The sequence below is a fragment of the Heptranchias perlo genome, chromosome 3, assembly GCF_035084215.1.
Source record: "Heptranchias perlo isolate sHepPer1 chromosome 3, sHepPer1.hap1, whole genome shotgun sequence".
NCBI classification, from domain to species: domain Eukaryota; kingdom Metazoa; phylum Chordata; class Chondrichthyes; order Hexanchiformes; family Hexanchidae; genus Heptranchias; species Heptranchias perlo.
This window is the reverse complement of record NC_090327.1, coordinates 34,754,642-34,772,549: the sequence shown is the minus strand read 5'-3', so window position 1 is coordinate 34,772,549 and position 17,908 is coordinate 34,754,642. Positions and strand designations below refer to the sequence as shown.

Genomic DNA, 17,908 nt, shown 5'->3' with positions numbered 1-17,908 from the left:
AGAACTCCCCTGTTCTTCTTCAAAATAGTGCCATGGGATGTTATATGTCCACCTGAGAGGGCAGGCAGGGTCTCGGTTTAATGTCTCATCCAAAAGAAGGAAATAAAAATCCACAAACAATCACAAAAGAATATGGGGGAGAATCACCACTTTGAGGTGGAATAGGGAAGCAGGACTTCTGCTCACCCCATCAACACTGCCCTAACTGCAAACCCATTTTCCTGGATCCAGGCTCATTTGACATGCAGGATGGGCTCCTGGTGGGTTTCCTGCTGCCAAGAGGGAGACAGCCAGTGCTGGAGGAGAATGAGGCTTGCAGCAGTGGGACTGCTGTTGCATACCCGAAGAGGTGGCAAGGGACTTTAAAGGGGCAGAAAAGCCATAAAAAGGAAACAAATTGCCCGGCTTTGTAGGCTTTGGCCAAAGCTGAGGTCTACAAAGGTAATTGCATCTGTAATAAGCATATCTGTGTGACATATTTTAATTATCCTTAATTTCACATTAATTGTAGTAGATAATGTAGAACATGACAAGCTATTTCACCTTGTCTAGAACAGTAGAACCAGAGGACATGGCCTGCCCTTGAAGGGGTTAAAAAACTAATCTGCGGAAACAATATTTCAGTGAACCAGTGGTTAATCTATGGAATGGGCTGGAAGCAGATAGTAATGATTCTAATGCAAATTAGATAGATTTATTTCAGAAAATAATATTTTGCAATACAGAATATGAGTAATTTAACACATAACGTGGTAGATGTAGCATGTTTGGGAGGAACAGGTGACTTTGGACCTATGGTTCCCAAAGCTCTCCACTACTGTGGTTTTCCTCGCCTTATGTTTGGTCTGTTGTAAACTAAATGATAGAGATGCAATGGTTAGTCAACAACTTTTTAAAAATTCGTTCATGGGATGTGGGCGTCGCTGGCAAGGCCAGCATTTATTGCCCATCCCTAATTGCCCTTGAGAAGGTGGCGGTGAGCCGCCTTCTTGAACTGCTGCAGTCCGTGTGGTGAAGGTTCTCCCACAGTGCTGTTAGGAAGGGAGTTCCAGGATTGTGACCCAGCGACGATGAAGGAACGGCGATATATTTTCAGGATTTGTCCTGTTTTTTGTGGACAGGACATACCTGGGCATTTTTTCACATTGTCGGGTAGATGCCAGTGTTGTAGCTGTACTGGAACAGCTTGGCTAGAGGCGCGGCTAGTTCTGGAGCACAAGTCTTAAGCACTACAGCCGGGATGTTGTCGGGGCCCATGACTTGGAGGGGAACATGCAGGTGATGTTGTTCCCATGTGCCTGCTGCCTTTGTCCTTCTAGGCGGGTTTGGGAGGTGCTGTTGAAGTGAGTTGCTGCAGTGCATCCTGTGGATGGTACACACTGCGGCCACAGTGCGCTGGTGGTGAAGGGAGTGAATGTTTAGGGTGGTAGATGGGGTGCCAATCAAGCGGGCTGCTTTGTCCTGGGTGGTGTTGAGCTTCTTGAGTGTTGGAGCTGCACTCATCCAGGCAAGTGGAGAGTATTCCATCAAAATCCTGACTTGTGCCTTGTAGATGATGGAAAGGCTTTGGGGAGTCAGGAGGTGAGTCACTCGCCGCAGAATACCCAGCCTCTGACCTGCTCTTGTTGCCACAGTATTTATATGGTTGGTCCAGTTAAGTTTCTGGTCAATGGTGACCCCCAGGATGTTGATGGTGGGGGATTCGGCGATGGTAATGCCATTGAATGTGAAGGGGAGGTGGTTAGACTCTCTCTTGTTGGAGATGGTCATTGCCTGGCACTTGTCTGGCACGAATGTTACTTGCCACTTATCAGCCCAAGCTGCATGCGGGCACAGACTGCTTCTTTATCTGAGGGGTTGCGAATGGAACTGAACACTGCAATCATCAGCGAACATCCCCATTTCTGACCTTATGATGGAGGGAAGGTCATTGATGAAGCAGCTGAAGATGGTTGGGCCTAGGACACTGCTCTGAGGAACCCCTGCAGCAGTGCCCTGGGGCTGAGACGATTGGCCTCCAACAACCACTACCATCTTCCTTTGTGCTAGGTATGACTCCAGCCACTGGAAAGTTTTCCCCCTGATTCCATTGACTTCAATTTTACTAGGGCTCTTTGGTGCCACACTCAGTCAAATGCTGCCTTGATGTCAAGGGCAGTCACTCTCACATCACCTCTGGAATTCAGCTCTTTTGTCCATGTTTGGACCAAGGCCGTAATGAGGTCTGGAGCTGAATGATCCTGGCGGAACCCAAGTATTGGTGAGCAGGTTATTGGTGAGTAAGTGCCGCTTGATAACACTGTCGACGACACCTTCCATCACTTTGCTGATTGAGAGCAGACTGATGGGGCGGTAATTGGCCGGAGTGGATTTGTCCTGTTTTTTGTGGACAGGACATACCTGGGCATTTTTTCACATTGTCGGGTAGATGCCAGTGTTGTAGCTGTACTGGAACAGCTTGGCTAGAGGCGCGGCTAGTTCTGGAGCACAAGTCTTAAGCACTACAGCCGGGATGTTGTCGGGGCCCATAGCCTTTGCTGTATCCAGTGCACTCAGCCGTTTATTGAAATCATGTGGAGTGAAGCGAATTGGCTGAAGACTGGCTTCTGTGATGGTGGGGATATCGGGAGGAGGCTGAGATGGATCATCCACTCGGCACTTCTGGCTGAAGATGGTTGCAAACGCTTCAGCCTTGTCTTTTGCACTCATATGCTGGAATCCGCCATCATTGAGGATGGGGATGTTTACAGAGCCTCCTCCTCCCTTTAGTTGTTTAATTGTCCACTACCATTCATGACTGGATGTGGCAGGACTGCAGAGCTTTGATCTGATCTGTTGGCTGTGGAATCTTTCTATAGCATGTTGCTTCTGCTGTTTAGCATGCATGTTGTCCTGAGTTGGCACCTCATTTATAGGTACACCTGGTGCTATTCCTGGCATGCTCTTCTACACTCCTCATTGAACCAGGGTTGATCCCCTGGCTTGTTGGTAATGGTAGAGTGAGGAATATGCCGGGCGATGAGGTTACAGATTGTGCTGGAATACAAATCTGCTGCTGCTGATGACCCACAGCACCTCATGGATGGCCAGTTTTGAGCTACTAGATCTGTTCTGAATCTATCCCATTTAGCACGGTGGTAGTGCCACACAACACGTTGAATGATGTCCTCAGTGCGAAGACGGGGCTTTGTCTCCACGAGGTCTGTGCGGTAGTCACTCCTACCAATGCTGTCATGGACAAAAGCATTTGCGACAGGTATATTGGTAAGGACGAGGTCAAGTAAGTTTTTCCCTCCTGTTGGCTCGCTCACCACCTGCCACAGGCCCAGTCTGGCAGCTATGTCCTTCAGGACTCGGCTAGCTTGGTCAGTAGTGGTGCTACCGAGCCACTGTTGGTGATGGACATCGAAGTCCCCCACCCAGAGTATATTCTGTGCTCTTGCTACCCTCAGTGCTTCCTTCAAGTGGTGCTCAACATGGAGGAGGTCTGATTCATCAGCTGAGGGAGGATGGTAGGTGGTAATCAGCAGGAGATTTCCTTGCCCATGTTTGGCCTGATGCCATGAGATTTCATGGGGTCCAGAATCAATGTTGAGGACTCCCAGGGCCACTCCCTCCTGACTGTATATCACTGTACCGCCACCTCTGGTGGGTCTGTCCTGCCGATGGGACAGGACATACCCAGGGATGGTGAGGGAAGAATCTGGGACGTTGGCTGAAAGGTATGATTCTGTGAGTATGGCTATGTCAGGCTGTTGCTTGACTAGTCTGTGGGACAGCTCTCCCAATTTTGGCACAAGTCCCCAGATGTTAGTGAGGAGGACTTTGCAGGGTCGACTGGGTTTGGTTTGCCTTTGTCGTGTCCGGTGACTAGTGGTCCGTTGGGTTTTATTCTAATTATGACATTTTTTAGCGAAATTGTACAACTGAGTGGCTTGCTAGGCCATTTCAGAGGGCAATTAAGAAACAACCACATTGCTGTGGGTCTGGAGTCACATGTAGGCCAGACTGGGTAAGGACAGCAGGTTTCCTTCCCTAAAGGACATTTGTGAACCAGATGGGTTTTTACGACAATCAGATAGTTTCAAGGCCACCATTACTAATACTAGATTTTTAAATTCCAGATATTATTTAATTAATTGAATTTAAATTCCCCAGCTGCCATGGCGGGATTTGAACTCATGACTCTGGATTATTAGTCCAGGCCTCTGGATTAATAGTCCAGTAACATAACCGCTATGCTACCGTACTGGATCATGCGGCTATCCGAATGGTAGAAGTCGAACTAGATGTGCCTTGGTCTTTTATCATCTAGCAATTCCTATGTTCCTATGTGTGTCTAATATGTTATATTGGTTATAAGTCCATTTTATAAACTGTGAGGAAATGCCCTCAGTATAACAGTGATTGTGTGTAATGCCGGTTGCACATCTTAATATCATACACTTACTCAACAATGCAATGTGCAGCAGTCATGACCCAATAGGTAGAAATTAGAGATCCGCCACACATGTGCTGGAAGAAATCAGGGTCATAGTCGTAAGCAAACTGCAGAGAGGCCTAAAAACAAAAGAACATATTGGATTATTATTTTTCCGGATGCAAAATGGACTCGGAGGCTTGGAAATCCGATGGCACCTCATCCATTTTTCAGCGCAAGTTGGACACTGATGCATCCAATATGAATGGCGAGGGCGCGCGCGCGCTCATTACGCACCAGAAGTGTGCCCCATAACTAGGTCAGAGAGTTAACAAGGATGGCTGCAGTGGGGCATGGAAATGCCAGTCTTCTGCAGTAGTGGTAGTCTTCAGAAAAAATCAAAGAAAAGCAAAACAAATGTGGATATGCGAAGCTGAGGCCGAGAAATTCTACTTCTGCCCGAAGTTGGTGTAAAACCAGTGAAGCGATTGCTATGCGCAACGGTCCATTTAGGCTGAGAACCGAGCCAAATTCAGCTTTGGACCTCAGTTAAATGCTGCTGGTGAGCTGTGGGTGCAAAACCAGTGCCCTGTGCCGCTTGCCGGTCGGGGAGGGCGGGACATTGGACGGCTCCTACCTTGAACCAGCCGGCAGGTCAGGCCTGGGGCAGGGGGGGAGGAAGGAGCGGATCCTGGGTAGTACCTCAAATGTTTCGGCAGCAGACTGGAGTTTTTTCGTGGACCCAGGAGGAGCACTCCTGCTTCAACTGGGCCTACAAAAATAAAAACTGAAATTTTCCTGGGCCCTCTTTGAAAGGCCTCCCTTTAGGGATTGTTGTTTAGCCTGTTTAATACCCTGTATTAGGTAGAGCATGCATGGCGCAAGCTCTGCCCATTTGTGCCTGAATTTCGCATTTGGGGTCTTACAACAGCAAAGACCATGTATATTTTATAGGGAATAGCAGACCCTCCATATTAAAGAGAATAGCAAATCCATTATATAATACAGGGAATGGCACACCCTGTATACTTTATAATCCCAGACTTCAAAGTCGTAAAGGTGTTGCCGTGTTATGACTGACCCGTAGCATACAGCTAATGAGCTAAGGGTTAATGAGGACTCCTTACCTGCCATGGCCAGCTGTGTGGCTTTGCTTCCTGCCCAGCAACGATACGTCCTGAGAGCGGGCTCGCAGCAATAGCCCCTACCACATAGAAAGAGAAAAGAAATCGGGAAGGAATGAAAAAATTATTTAATTAACATTCAATATATAAAATAAAGATTGCCTTAAGACTGGTAATTTCTTTTCGTTCCTTTTAGTTAAGGCATTCTAAGCTGGTGGACGAGCAGAAGCAAACAATTTTAAGTCATAGTCAATCCTTACTGAGACAAAGAGACAAGAGCAGGTATTGAAACATGTTGAAACCTTAACTGAGCTCAACTGTTAAGCACCTTCTTATAAATATATACATATCTGCATGCGTCACAAGATAAGGTCTGTTGCCATAAACAAGGTAACAACTATTCAGAGGGAAATATTTTATTAGGAGGCCATGTCAGAACTAATGTGAAACAGCGGATGCTGGAAATCTGAAATAAAAACAGAAAATGCTGGAAATACTCAGCAAGTCAGACAGCATCTGTGGAGAAAGAAACAGAGTTAACAATTCAGGTCGATGACCTTTCGTCAGAACTGGAAAAAGTTAAAGATTTAATAGTTTTTAAGCAAGTACGGAGCCAGGCAGTTGTCGGGGGGGTGGGGGATCTTTGCCAGTTTCTTTCTCCTCAGATGCTGCCGGACTTGCTGAGTATTTCCAGCATTCTCTGTTGTTATTTCTGTGAAACTGGCCAGGCCAATTAGAAGTCATCAATGAAATAAATGACTTGCCATTCATAGCCCACTGTATGACCAATTGCTTGCCCGCACGCTGGTAACATCCTCTGTCGCATCCTGCCACAGCATGAGTCAGACAGGCACCAACCCACCCACTGTTCACAAAGCGAGCCACAGAAGATCCAATGGGCATCGGCAACACTCCAAAAAGGCAGCTACAGTAGTAGTAATTAATGTCAGTAGTAAGAATCAACCGCCTGGGCTGTCCCTGAAATGGTAATTTAAGGCTCACTCCCCATCACTTGGTATCTCTAATATACACTTAACCACAGAAGCTGTATATAAGTGATTTGTCACGGCACAAAATTGTCGGCATTCTGGGGGTGAAATTGGTCTCGGGTGGTAGCGCAGAACGAGTGATAGCGAATCGCAGCCCGCTTTACACCTCGCTCGATTTTCTTTTCCATTAAAGTCAACGCTATCACCCATTTTGCACCTCCACCCAGTGTGGCGGTCAGTCTGATCCTCAGTCATTGTTCACAGACACGCGTTTTCTAGCAGGTTTAGTTTGAAGATCAGCCATGATCCGATTGAATGGCGGTGCATGCTTGAGGGGCCGTAAGGCCTACTCCTGCTCCTGTTTCTTATGTTCTTATGTTCTTATCACTGGATCACTAGGCAGTGATCAGGAACAGGAATCATGGCCTATTTGTTTCCTCCTGAAGCTGAGGCTGATTGTAGTGCTCTTTGTCAGTCCCAGCTGAGATAATTTAACTTACCACATACCTGGGAACGGACCTGATTCCTTTCTGGTTTGTGTAGCTCAATACCACACTGAGTGGTGCATTTCCTCTCAGAGTTTGAAATACAGCAACCGAATGAATATAAACTTATGCACTTTGGTGTCGCAATGGTTTGTGCCTTAATGGGACACTGATGTGCAACATTTGTTCTAGGGATGTTTTACTACATTAAAGGCGCTATATAAATGCAAGTCGTTGTTCTTGTTGTTGTTGTTAAGGGACTGAGTTTCCATGGAATTGGGGGTAAGTACGGAGCAGAAGCCAAGTATTTCTTTGGTGTGGGAGAAACTTTAGAGGACAAATACCTTGAGTTAGGGTATTCATGAACTCAAAGCCTGAGTTCATAAGTTCGTGAATATGGCAGCATAATGGTTATGTTACTGGTCTAGTTATCCAGAGGCCTAAACTAATAACCCAGAGAACGTGGGGGTAATTTTGACTTTAGACGATAGTATAAAATGTACGCTATCTGCTCGGCCACCCGTTAAACACCTCTCCTGATTTAGGTTTTCATTGACATCAATGGAAATGGAAACTGAGAGAGGTGTTTAACGGGTGGCCGAGCAGATTGCGTACATTTTACATTATCGTCTAAATCAAAATTACCCCCAGTGAGTTCAAATCCCACCGTGGTAGTTTGAGAATTTGAATTCAGTTTTTTAAAAATCTGGAAATAAAAAGCTGGCATTAGTAAAAGTAAGGAATCTTACAACACCAGGTCATAGTCCAACAGTTTTATTTGAAAATCACAAGCTTTCGGAGCTTACCTCCTTCGTCAGGTGAGTAACATAACCATTATGCTGCCATATTCACGAACTTATGAACTCAGGCTTTGAGTTCATGAATACCCTAACTCAAGGTATTTGTCCTCTAAAGTTTCTCCCACACCAAAGAAACACTTGGCTTCTCACCTGACGAAGGAGGTAAGCTCCGAAAGCTTGTGATTTTCAAATAAAACTGTTGGACTATAACCCGGTGTAAGATTCCTTACATTTGTCCACCCCAGTCCATCACCGGCATCTCCACATCATTAGTAAAAGTGACCAAGAAGTTATCGGATTTTCATAAAAACCCAATTGGTTCATGAATGTCCTTTAGGAAAGGAAATCTGCTGTCCTTACCCGGTCTGGCCTATCTGTGACTCCAGTCACACACCAATGTAATTGACTCTGAGTTGTATCAGACCACTATCAATGGTTCAAGAAGAAGGCCCACCATCACCTTCTCTGGACAATTAGAGATGGGTAATAAATGCTGACCTTGCAAGCAACACCCACGTCCTAAGAATAAATTTTTAAAAATGCACAATTTACCTTACACGATCAGACAGATGCTACCAGGGAAATAGACATAGGATCCACCATCCCCACTGGACTCCAGTCCGCCTCCCCAGGGTCAGAGACTTCACTCTTCATGGCACATCCTAACTAACTCAAACATGTTACTAACTGATTCTCAATCCTCTGATATTCTCTATGCAGCAAACTTTGTCCATCTAAATGCCTTTTAACGCTAAGTCCCAATACTTTTTTTAATTTGGTACATTTCCACTTGATTTTTGAAACTAGTCCAGCTTATCAGTGTCACGCTCTCACTATCTCCCTCTCCTTGTACAATGGGAAAAACTGCACCTGTGTATAATTGAAGACCATTTAGTAAAGGCCAGGCAGACCTTGATGTATCTGTAATATGGGTCAATCAATAAATAGTTTCTTTGTTTCTTCTCCAATTTCTCCCTCTGTCCTGAGGGTTCATGGTGAATTATAGCTTCCATAGGTGCCACCTGCCCAGACAGAGAGCACCAGATCACAGGATCAGTTTGGAAGAACAAGGATCTTTGGCCCACTTGATCTCATTCTTCCTGAAAACCAACCATACCCTTTTCCCAGCTTTAACATGATCTCATCAGACATACGGAACCTCAGTTTAACACCTTATCCAAAGGTCATAACCTCTGACAATGCAGCACTCCGCTGTTTATGCAGTCATGTCCTGATGTGGGGCTTGAAACCAAAATCGTCTGAGCCAGGTCTCAGCCTTTGCTCAGTGGTAGCAATTTTACCTCTGAGCCAGTAGGTTGTGGGTTCAAGCTCTACTCCAGAGACTTGAGCACACAAACCAGGCTAGCACTTAAGTGCAGTACCGATGGAGTGCTGCACTGTCATAAGTGCCGCCTTTCAGAGGACATGTTAAACCGAGGCTCCATCTGCCTTCTCAGATGGATGTAAAAGATCCCATGACACTATTCAAAGAAGAGCAGGGGTGTTCTCCCAGTGTCCTGGCCAATATTTATCCCTCAAACAACATCACTAAAACAGGTTACCTGGTCATTATTTCATTGCTGATTATGGGAGCTTGCTGTGTGCAAATTGGCTGCTGTATTTCCTACATTGCAATGGTGACTACACTTCATTGATTGTAAAGTGCTTTGGAATGTCCTGAGGTTGTGAAAGGCTTTATTATAAATGCAAGTTCTTCTTTCTTTCAAAGGCAAAAGTATTACATTTTGACACTTTCCAGCAATTAGGAGCTAGAACCAGTGTTGTCATAAGAACATAAGAAATAGGAGCAGGAATAGGCCATATGGCCATACGGCCCCTTGAGCCTGCTACGCCACTCAATAAGATCATGGCTGATCTTCTACCTCAACTCCACTTTCCCGCCCTATCCCTATATCCCTTGATTCTCTTAGTGTCCAAAAATCTATCGATCTCAGTCTTGAATATACTCAACGACTGAGCAGCCACAGCCCTCCGGGGTAGAGAATACCAAAGATTCACAACCCTCTGAGTGAAGAAATTTTTCCTCATCTTTGTCTTAAATGGCCAACCCCTTGAGACTATGACCCCTAGTTCTAGACTCTCCAGCCAGGGGAAACAGCCTCTCATCATCCACCCTGTCAAGCCCTCTAAGAATTTTATATAGTTCAATGAGATCACCTCTCCTTATTCTAAACTCCAAAGAATATAGATCCATTCTACTCACTCACTCCTCATGGGACAACCTCTCATCCCAGGAATCAATCTAGTGAACCTTCGTTGCACCACCTCTAACAAAAGTATATTCTTCCTTAGGTAAGACCAAAACTGTACACAGTACTACAGGTACACAGTACTACAGGTGTGGTCTCACCAGAGCCCTATATAATTGCAGCAAGATCTCCTTACTTACAACCCCCTTGCAATAAAGGCTTGCATATCATTTACCTTCCTAATTCGTTGCTGTACCTGCATGTTAACATTTTGTGATTCGTGTACAAGGACAACCAAATCCCTTCGACTACCAATATTTCTTAGTCTCTCATCTTTTAAAAAGTATTCTGCTTTTCTATTCTTCCTACCAAAGTGGATAATTTCATATTTCCCCACATTATATTCCATCTGCCATCTTCTCGCCCACTCACTTAACCTGTCGATATCCCTTTGCAGTCTCTTTGCGTGCTTAGAAAACACTAATACTATTGAGCATAAACTTATCCACTTTGGTGTCACAATGGTTTTTGCCTTAATGAGACACTGGCGTACAACTTTCGTTCTTGGGATATTTTATTACATTAAAGGCACTATATAACTACAAGTTGTTGTTGTTGAGGGACTGAGTTTCCTTGGAATTGGGGGTAAGTACGGAGCAGAAGCCAAGTGTTTCTTTGGTGTGGGAGAAAACTTAGAGGACAAATACCTTGAGCTAGGGTATTCATGAACTCAAAGCCTGAGTTCATGAGTTCGTGAATATGGCAGCATAGTGGTTATATTACTAGACTAGTTATCCAGAGGCCTAAACTAATAACCCAGAGAACGTGGGGGTAATTTTGACTTGAGACGATAGTGTAAAACTGTACGCTATCTGCTCAGCCACCTGATTTTGTTTTCCATTGACTTCAATGGAAATGAAAACTGAGAGAGGTGTTTAACGGGTGGCTGAGCAGATAGTGCACGTTTTACATTATCATCCAAAGTCAAAATTACCTCCAGTGAGTTCACATCCCACCGTGGCAGTTTGAGAATTTGAATTCAGTTTAAAAAAACCTGGAAATAAAAAGCTGATATCAGTAAAAGTGACCATGAAATTATCGGATTTTCAGAAAAACCCAATTGATTCATGAATGTCCTTTAGGAAAGGAAACCTGCCCGGTCTGGCCTATTTGTGACTTCAGTCCCACATCAGCGTAATTGACTCTTAACTGCCCTCTGAAGTGGCCTAGCAAGCCACTGAGTTGTATCAGACCGCTATCAGTGGTTCAAGAAGAAGGCCCACCATCACCTTCTCTGGACAATTAGAGATGGGTAATAAATGCTGACCTTGCAAGCAACACCCACGTCCTAAGAATAAATTTTAAAAATGCACAGTTCACCTTACACGATCAGACAGATGCTACTGGGGAAATAGACATAGGATCCACCATCCCCACTGGACTCCAGTCCACCTCCCCAGGGTCAGAGACTTCACTCTTCATGGCACATCCTAACTAACTCAAACATGTTACTAACTGATTCTCAATCCTCTGATATTCTCTATGCAGCAAACTTTGTCCAGCTAAATGCCTTTTAACGCTAAGTCCCAATATTTTTTAAATTTGGTACATTTCCACTTGATTTTTGAAACTAGTCCAGCTTATCAGTGTCACGCTCTCACTATCTCCCTCTCCTTGTACAATGGGAAAAACTGCACCCGTGTATAATTGAAGACCGTTTAGTAAAGGCCAGGCAGACCTTGATGTATCTGTAATATGGGTCAATCAATAAATAGTTCTTTTATTTCTTTTCTAATTTCTCCCTCTGTCCTGAGGGTTCATGGTGAATTATAGCTTCCATAGGTGCCACCTGCCCAGACAGAGAGCACCAGATCACAGGATCAGTTTGGAAGAACAAGGATCTTTGGCCCACTTGATCTCATTCTTCCTGAAAACCAACCATACCCTTTTCCCAGCTTTAACATGATCTCATCAGACATACGGAACCTCAGTTTAACATTTCATCCAAAGGTCATAACCTCTGACAATGCAGCACTCCGCTGTTTATGCAGTCATGTCCTGATGTGGGGCTTGAAACCAAAATCGTCTGAGCCAGGTCTCAGCCTTTGCTCAGTGGTAGCAATTTTACCTCTGAGCCAGTAGGTTGTGGGTTCAAGCTCTACTCCAGAGACTTGAGCACACAAACCAGGCTAGCACTTAAGTGCAGTACCGATGGAGTGCTGCACTGTCATAAGTGCCGCCTTTCAGAGGACATGTTAAACCGAGGCTCCATCTGCCCTCTCAGATGGATGTAAAAGATCCCATGACACTATTCAAAGAAGAGCAGGGGGGTTCTCCCAGTGTCCTGGCCAATATTTATCCCTCAAACAACATCACTAAAACAGGTTGCCTGGTCATTATTTCATTGCTGATTATGGGAGCTTGCTGTGTGCAAATTGGCTGCTGTATTTCCTACATTGCAATGGTGACTACACTTCATTGATTGTAAAGTGCTTTGGAATGTCCTGAGGTTGTGAAAGGCTTTATTATAAATGCAAGTTCTTCTTTCTTTCAAAGGCAAAGGCGTTACATTTTGACACTTTCCAGCAATTAGGAGCTAGAAGCCATGTTGTCATAAGAACATAAGAAATAGGAACAGGAGTAGGATATACGGCCCCTTGAGCCTGCTCCACCATTCAATAAGATTATGGCTGATCTTCTACCTCAACTCCACTTTCCCACCCTATCCCCATATCCCTTGATTCCCTTAGTGCCCAAAAATCTATCGATCTCAGTCTTGAATATACTCAACGACCGAGCATCCACAACCCTTTGGGGTAGAGAATGCCAAAGATTCACAACCCTGAGTGAAGAAATTTTTCCTCATCTCGGTTCTAAACGGCTGACCCCTTGAGACTATGACCCCTAGTTCTAGACTCTTCAGCGAGGGGAAACAGCATTAAAGCATCTACCCCGTCAAGCCCTCTAAGAATTTTATACATTTCAATGAGATCACCTCTCCTTATTCTAAACTCCAGAAAATATAGACCCATTCTACTCAATCTCTCCTCATAGGACAACCCTTTCATCCCAGGAATCAATCTAGTGAACCTTCGTTGCACCCCCTCTAAGGCAAGTATATCCTTCCTTAGGTAAGGAGACCAAAACTGTACACAGTATTCCAGGAGAACCCCATATAATTGCAGCAAGACCTTCTTACTGTTATACTTCATCCCCCTTGCAATAAATAACATACCATTTGAATTCCTAAAAGCTTGATGTACCTGCATATTAACTTTTTGTGATTCGTGTACAAGGGCACCCAAATCCCTCTGAACACCAACATTTCTTAGTCTCTCGCCTTTAAAAAATATTCTACTTTTCTATTCTTCCTACCAAAGTTCCCGTTTCCCCACATTACACTCAATCTGCCACCTTCTTGCCCACTCACTTAACCCTTCGATATCCCTTTGCAACCTCTTTGCGTTCTCCTCACAGCTTACTTCCCCACCCAGCTTTGTATCGTCAGCAAATTTGGATACATTACACTTGGTCCCTCATCTAAGTCATTGATATATATTCTAAACAGCTGAGGCCCAAGCACTGATCCTTGTTACAACCTGCCAACCTGAAAATCACCCGTTTATTCCTTCTCTCTATTTTCTGTCCATTAACCATTCCTCAATCCGTGCTAATATATTACCCCCAATCCTATTTTTGATCCTTTCTAACTTGATACTTGGACCGAATATATTGTCCCCAATAATGCCCAGGCTAAGATCTGCTATCGTAGCACAAAGTAAGGATTGAACTTGGGCCTTTGCTGATCTGTATGGCTTGGTAATACACCATTTACCCATCGAGCCATCCCAGGAACAATAAGGGAAATATTTGCCTGCCTATTTTATAACATAAACTATTTTTTAAAAACCTATTGAGCATGTAACTTCTATTCAAAAATAAAGAAAACGACAAGCTAATTAGTCTTTCCTTGGTTGTGGGTAAACTTCCAGCATGAAATTAGTGAACACTTAGAAAGGCTCGGGCTCATCAGGAACAGATTTGCAATGGGAACATTGTGCTTGACTTACTAATTTTTTTTAGGAAATCACAGTATATATTAATAAAGGGAGTGCAATGAATGTTGTATATATGGATTTTGGGGTAGGACCCAGATCTGCAGGCTTTCTACCCAATTTACACTCGATGGAAATAATTTTGACTTTGTGCGATAGAGTAAAATGGGTGATAGTTGAATTTTATTTCCGTTGATTTCACGACCTCAGGATATCCCAAAGTGCTTTACAGCCAATGAAGTACTTTTGAAGTGTAGTCACTGTTGTAATGTAGGAATTGCGGCAGCCAATTTGCGCACAGCAAGATCCCACGAACAGCAATGAAATAAATGACCAGATGATCTGTTTTAGGTGTTGGTTGAGGGATAAACGTTGGCCAGTTCACCGAGAGAACACCCTTACTCCTCTTCGAATAGTGCCATGGGATCTTTCACATCCACCTGAGAAGGCGGATGGGGCCTCGGTTTAATGCCTCATCGGAAAGACAGTGTCGCGTTCCCTCAGTAGTGCACTGAAGTGCCAGCCTAGATTATGTGCTCAAGTCTCTGGAATGGGGCATGATGACCCTATGACTTTCCGACTCAGAGGCAAGAATGCTACCACTGAGCCAAGGCTCATATTAGGGTAAAGCGTCAGCAGACTCCAGGATATTCTGTTTAAAATGCATATTAAAATGCGTCTTTTGAGCAACTCAACAGCGACATCGAAAACATGTTGAAAAAATCCCACGCGCTTGTTTTCTTTCTTTATCTCATTCTCTTTAAAGTACATTGGTAATGAACACATCTTGTACTGATAATTTTTGACCGCACAGGTGCAGTGGCAGTAAAATATAAAAATAAACTACCATTTTTCATTCTTCAAACCAATCAATTATCAGATCACATGTGCAACTCATTTCTATATAATCGAGCATTTCTGCAATAGTATCACAACAAGTCCAACAATGTGGTATGTGCTGAGTCTGGCCCTTCTTGGTAAGTATGATATATTATGATTTTGTTGTTTCGAATTCTGAGAACCAATACCATTATATGCAAAAAAAACAGGGAGTGTGTTCTCTGGCCTCTTGTGAATCTCCCACTTCCTTTGTCCCATCATTGGCGGCAGTGCCTTCAGCCGTCCAGGCCCTATGCTCTGGAATTCCGTCCCTAAACCTCTCCGCCTCTCCACCGTAAAAAGAAGCACCTTGGGCCAGATGAAACTGTTCCGCTGGCCACATGTTTGACATCCTTGAATTAGATCATGGCTGATCTGTACCTCAACTCCATTTACCCATCTTAGCTCCCTGATACCCTTTCCCAACAAAAATACATCAATCTCAGTCTTGAAAGTTTCAATTGACCCAGCATCCACTACCCTTGGTGTGAAAAAGTGTGTCCTGATTCCACTCCTAAATGGTTTAATTTTAAGATTGTGCCCTCTTTTTCTGGATTCCCCCACCAGAGGAAAAAGCTTCTCTGTATCTAACCTATCGAATCCCTTTGTCATTTTAAATACTTTGATGATAAGCAGAGAAACGTCAGCAAATGATTTTCTTTGCACCTAATAAACTACTCTCTTTATAAACTCAAATCTACTCTACCTGACCCAATTCATAGAATGAATTGGACAATAAAGAGATAAGGGTGAAATTGAAATTAAAGAAAAAGGCATACTCTAAGTACATGGACAATAAAGGAGAGGATGACAAAAGGGAATATGAAGAGGTTAGGAAAGAAGTAAAAAAAAACTAGGAAAGCAAAGAGGAACTACGAGATTAAAGTATCAAGAAATATAAAAAGAAATAGTAACGTATTCTACAGACACATAGATAAGAAAAGAAAAATCAGAATAGGGATAGGCCACTAAAGGACGCACACGATAAACTCACAGGTAACAACAGCGAAATGGCAGAAATATTGAATAGTTACTTTGCCTCCACATTTATCATGGAGACTAACAAGGTGGGCAGGATATTAAAAGATGAGATCGAAAAAGATATTAAAACATTTAAAATAGAAAGGGGGAAGATAATTGATAAACTAATCAAACTTAGGGAGGATAAGACCCCTGGTCCAGATGGAATGCATCCGTGAATATTAAAAGAAGTTAGGGAGGAGATAGCAGAGGCACTATTACATATATATAAAAAATCATTAGAAAAGGGAATAATGCCAGAGGGCTGGTGGACAGCTAATGTTATTCCTATATTTAAAAAGGGAGATAGAACAAGTCCACTGAACTATAGATCGGTTAGCTTACTGTCGGTGGTAGGAAAGATAATGGAATCTTTACTCAAAGATGTAATAGAAAAGTATCTAAAGTACAAAAACATAATAAAGAATAGTCAGCATGGATTTCAGAAGGGAAAGTTATGTTTGACCAACCTTATTGAATTCTTTGAAGATGTAACACAAAAAGTAGTCAAGGATAATGTAGTAGATGTAATATATTTGGATTTTCAAAAGGCCTTCGATAAGGTACCGCATTGTAGACTCATGGCTAAGGTCGGAGTATGTGGAGCCAGGGGACAGGTAGCAGAATGGATAACAAGTTGGCTACAAAACAGAAAACAGAGAGTAAGGGTTAAGGGTAATTACTCAGATTGGCAAAAGATGGGAAGTGGTGTTCCATAGGATTCGGTGCTGGGACCACTGTTCACAATTTGCATGAACGATTTAGATTTGGGAATTGGAAGTACAATTTCAAAATTTGCGGATGACACCAAATTGGGGGTCATAGTTAATACAGAGGAAGAATGTGTCAAAATGCAAGAGGATTAATAAACTTGCAGAATGGGTATGTAATTGGCAAATGAATTTCAATGTAGACAAGTGTGAGGTGGTGCATTTTGGTAGGAAGAATAAGGAGGCCACATACTGCTTGGATAATAAGGGCTAGAAATTGGACCGTGTAGCACCCGTGTTGGCACTAAGCGGTCTCCCAAAGTGCCAAGATGGCAACTTGGCTGTGCACACATGTTTCCAGCACGACATGCGCCGAACGCCATCTTGGTATAGGTATTAGTGCATGCAGAAATACCAAACGCCGGCAGAATGTAAAGTAAGGATACAATCAGTGTGCAATGCTGATTTAAAGTGATAGACACCACTTTGGGACTTAATGCTCAACTCAACAAACAGTCTTAACCCCGACCATCTGAACATGTGTTAGAGTGCCTGGAGGACCCCCCCACCAGATTTACAAGTTAGTTGCTGGATTATTGCTTCTGGCTGCTGATGCATTTTTAATTGTTTTTGGAGGTCTCCTATACTTGAATACCAGGACGCAGGGTCATAGCCTAACATTTAGAGCCAGGACGTGCAGGAGTGAAGTTAGGAAACACTTCTACATGAAAAGGGTGGGAGAAGTTTGAAACGTTCTTCTGCAAACAGCAGCTGATGCTAGCTCAATTGTGAATTCTAAATCTGAGGTTGATTGATTTCTGTGAACCAAGGGTATGAAGGGATATGGGGCTAAGGCGGGTATATGGAGTTAGGTCACAGGTCCCCCATGATCTCACTGAATGGTGGAACGGGCTCGAGGGGTTAAATGCCACTGCCACTTGCTGCCTCCTGTTATGCGCCACCTTCTCCTGCAAGAAAGCGGGATGTATGTCTGGGTGATGTGCCTGTCATGGTTCAATAGCTGCCAGTGTGTGTGGCCTGTGAGTTGTGGGTGGGCAGCTTGAAACAGTGGAAATGTGTAAGGATGAGAGGAAGCATCTGATTGGAAGAGTTGAGTACTGATGCAAAGTGTTTGTTGGTATGTGGATGATGGGGGATGCAGTGCATGGAGCAGTGGATGCGGCTAGTGGTGCAGTTGGTGGAAGATGCTACTTGA

The 17,908-nt window shown here is 43.8% G+C and overlaps 1 protein-coding gene across 1 annotated transcript in view; it reads right to left on the bottom strand.

Annotated features, from left to right (window-relative positions):
- Window positions 1-17,075, bottom strand: part of LOC137308048 (elastase-1-like) — a 32,357-nt gene extending 15,282 nt beyond the window's left edge. Inside the window, exons 1-3 of the mRNA XM_067976990.1 lie at window positions 16,946-17,075; window positions 5,548-5,624; window positions 4,451-4,560 (exon numbers count right to left, since the gene is read on the bottom strand). Coding sequence (XP_067833091.1) covers window positions 4,451-4,560; window positions 5,548-5,624; window positions 16,946-17,075 — 317 coding nt within the window. The remainder of the gene's footprint in view (window positions 1-4,450; window positions 4,561-5,547; window positions 5,625-16,945) is intronic.
- Between the last annotated feature and the right edge of the window lie 833 nt (window positions 17,076-17,908).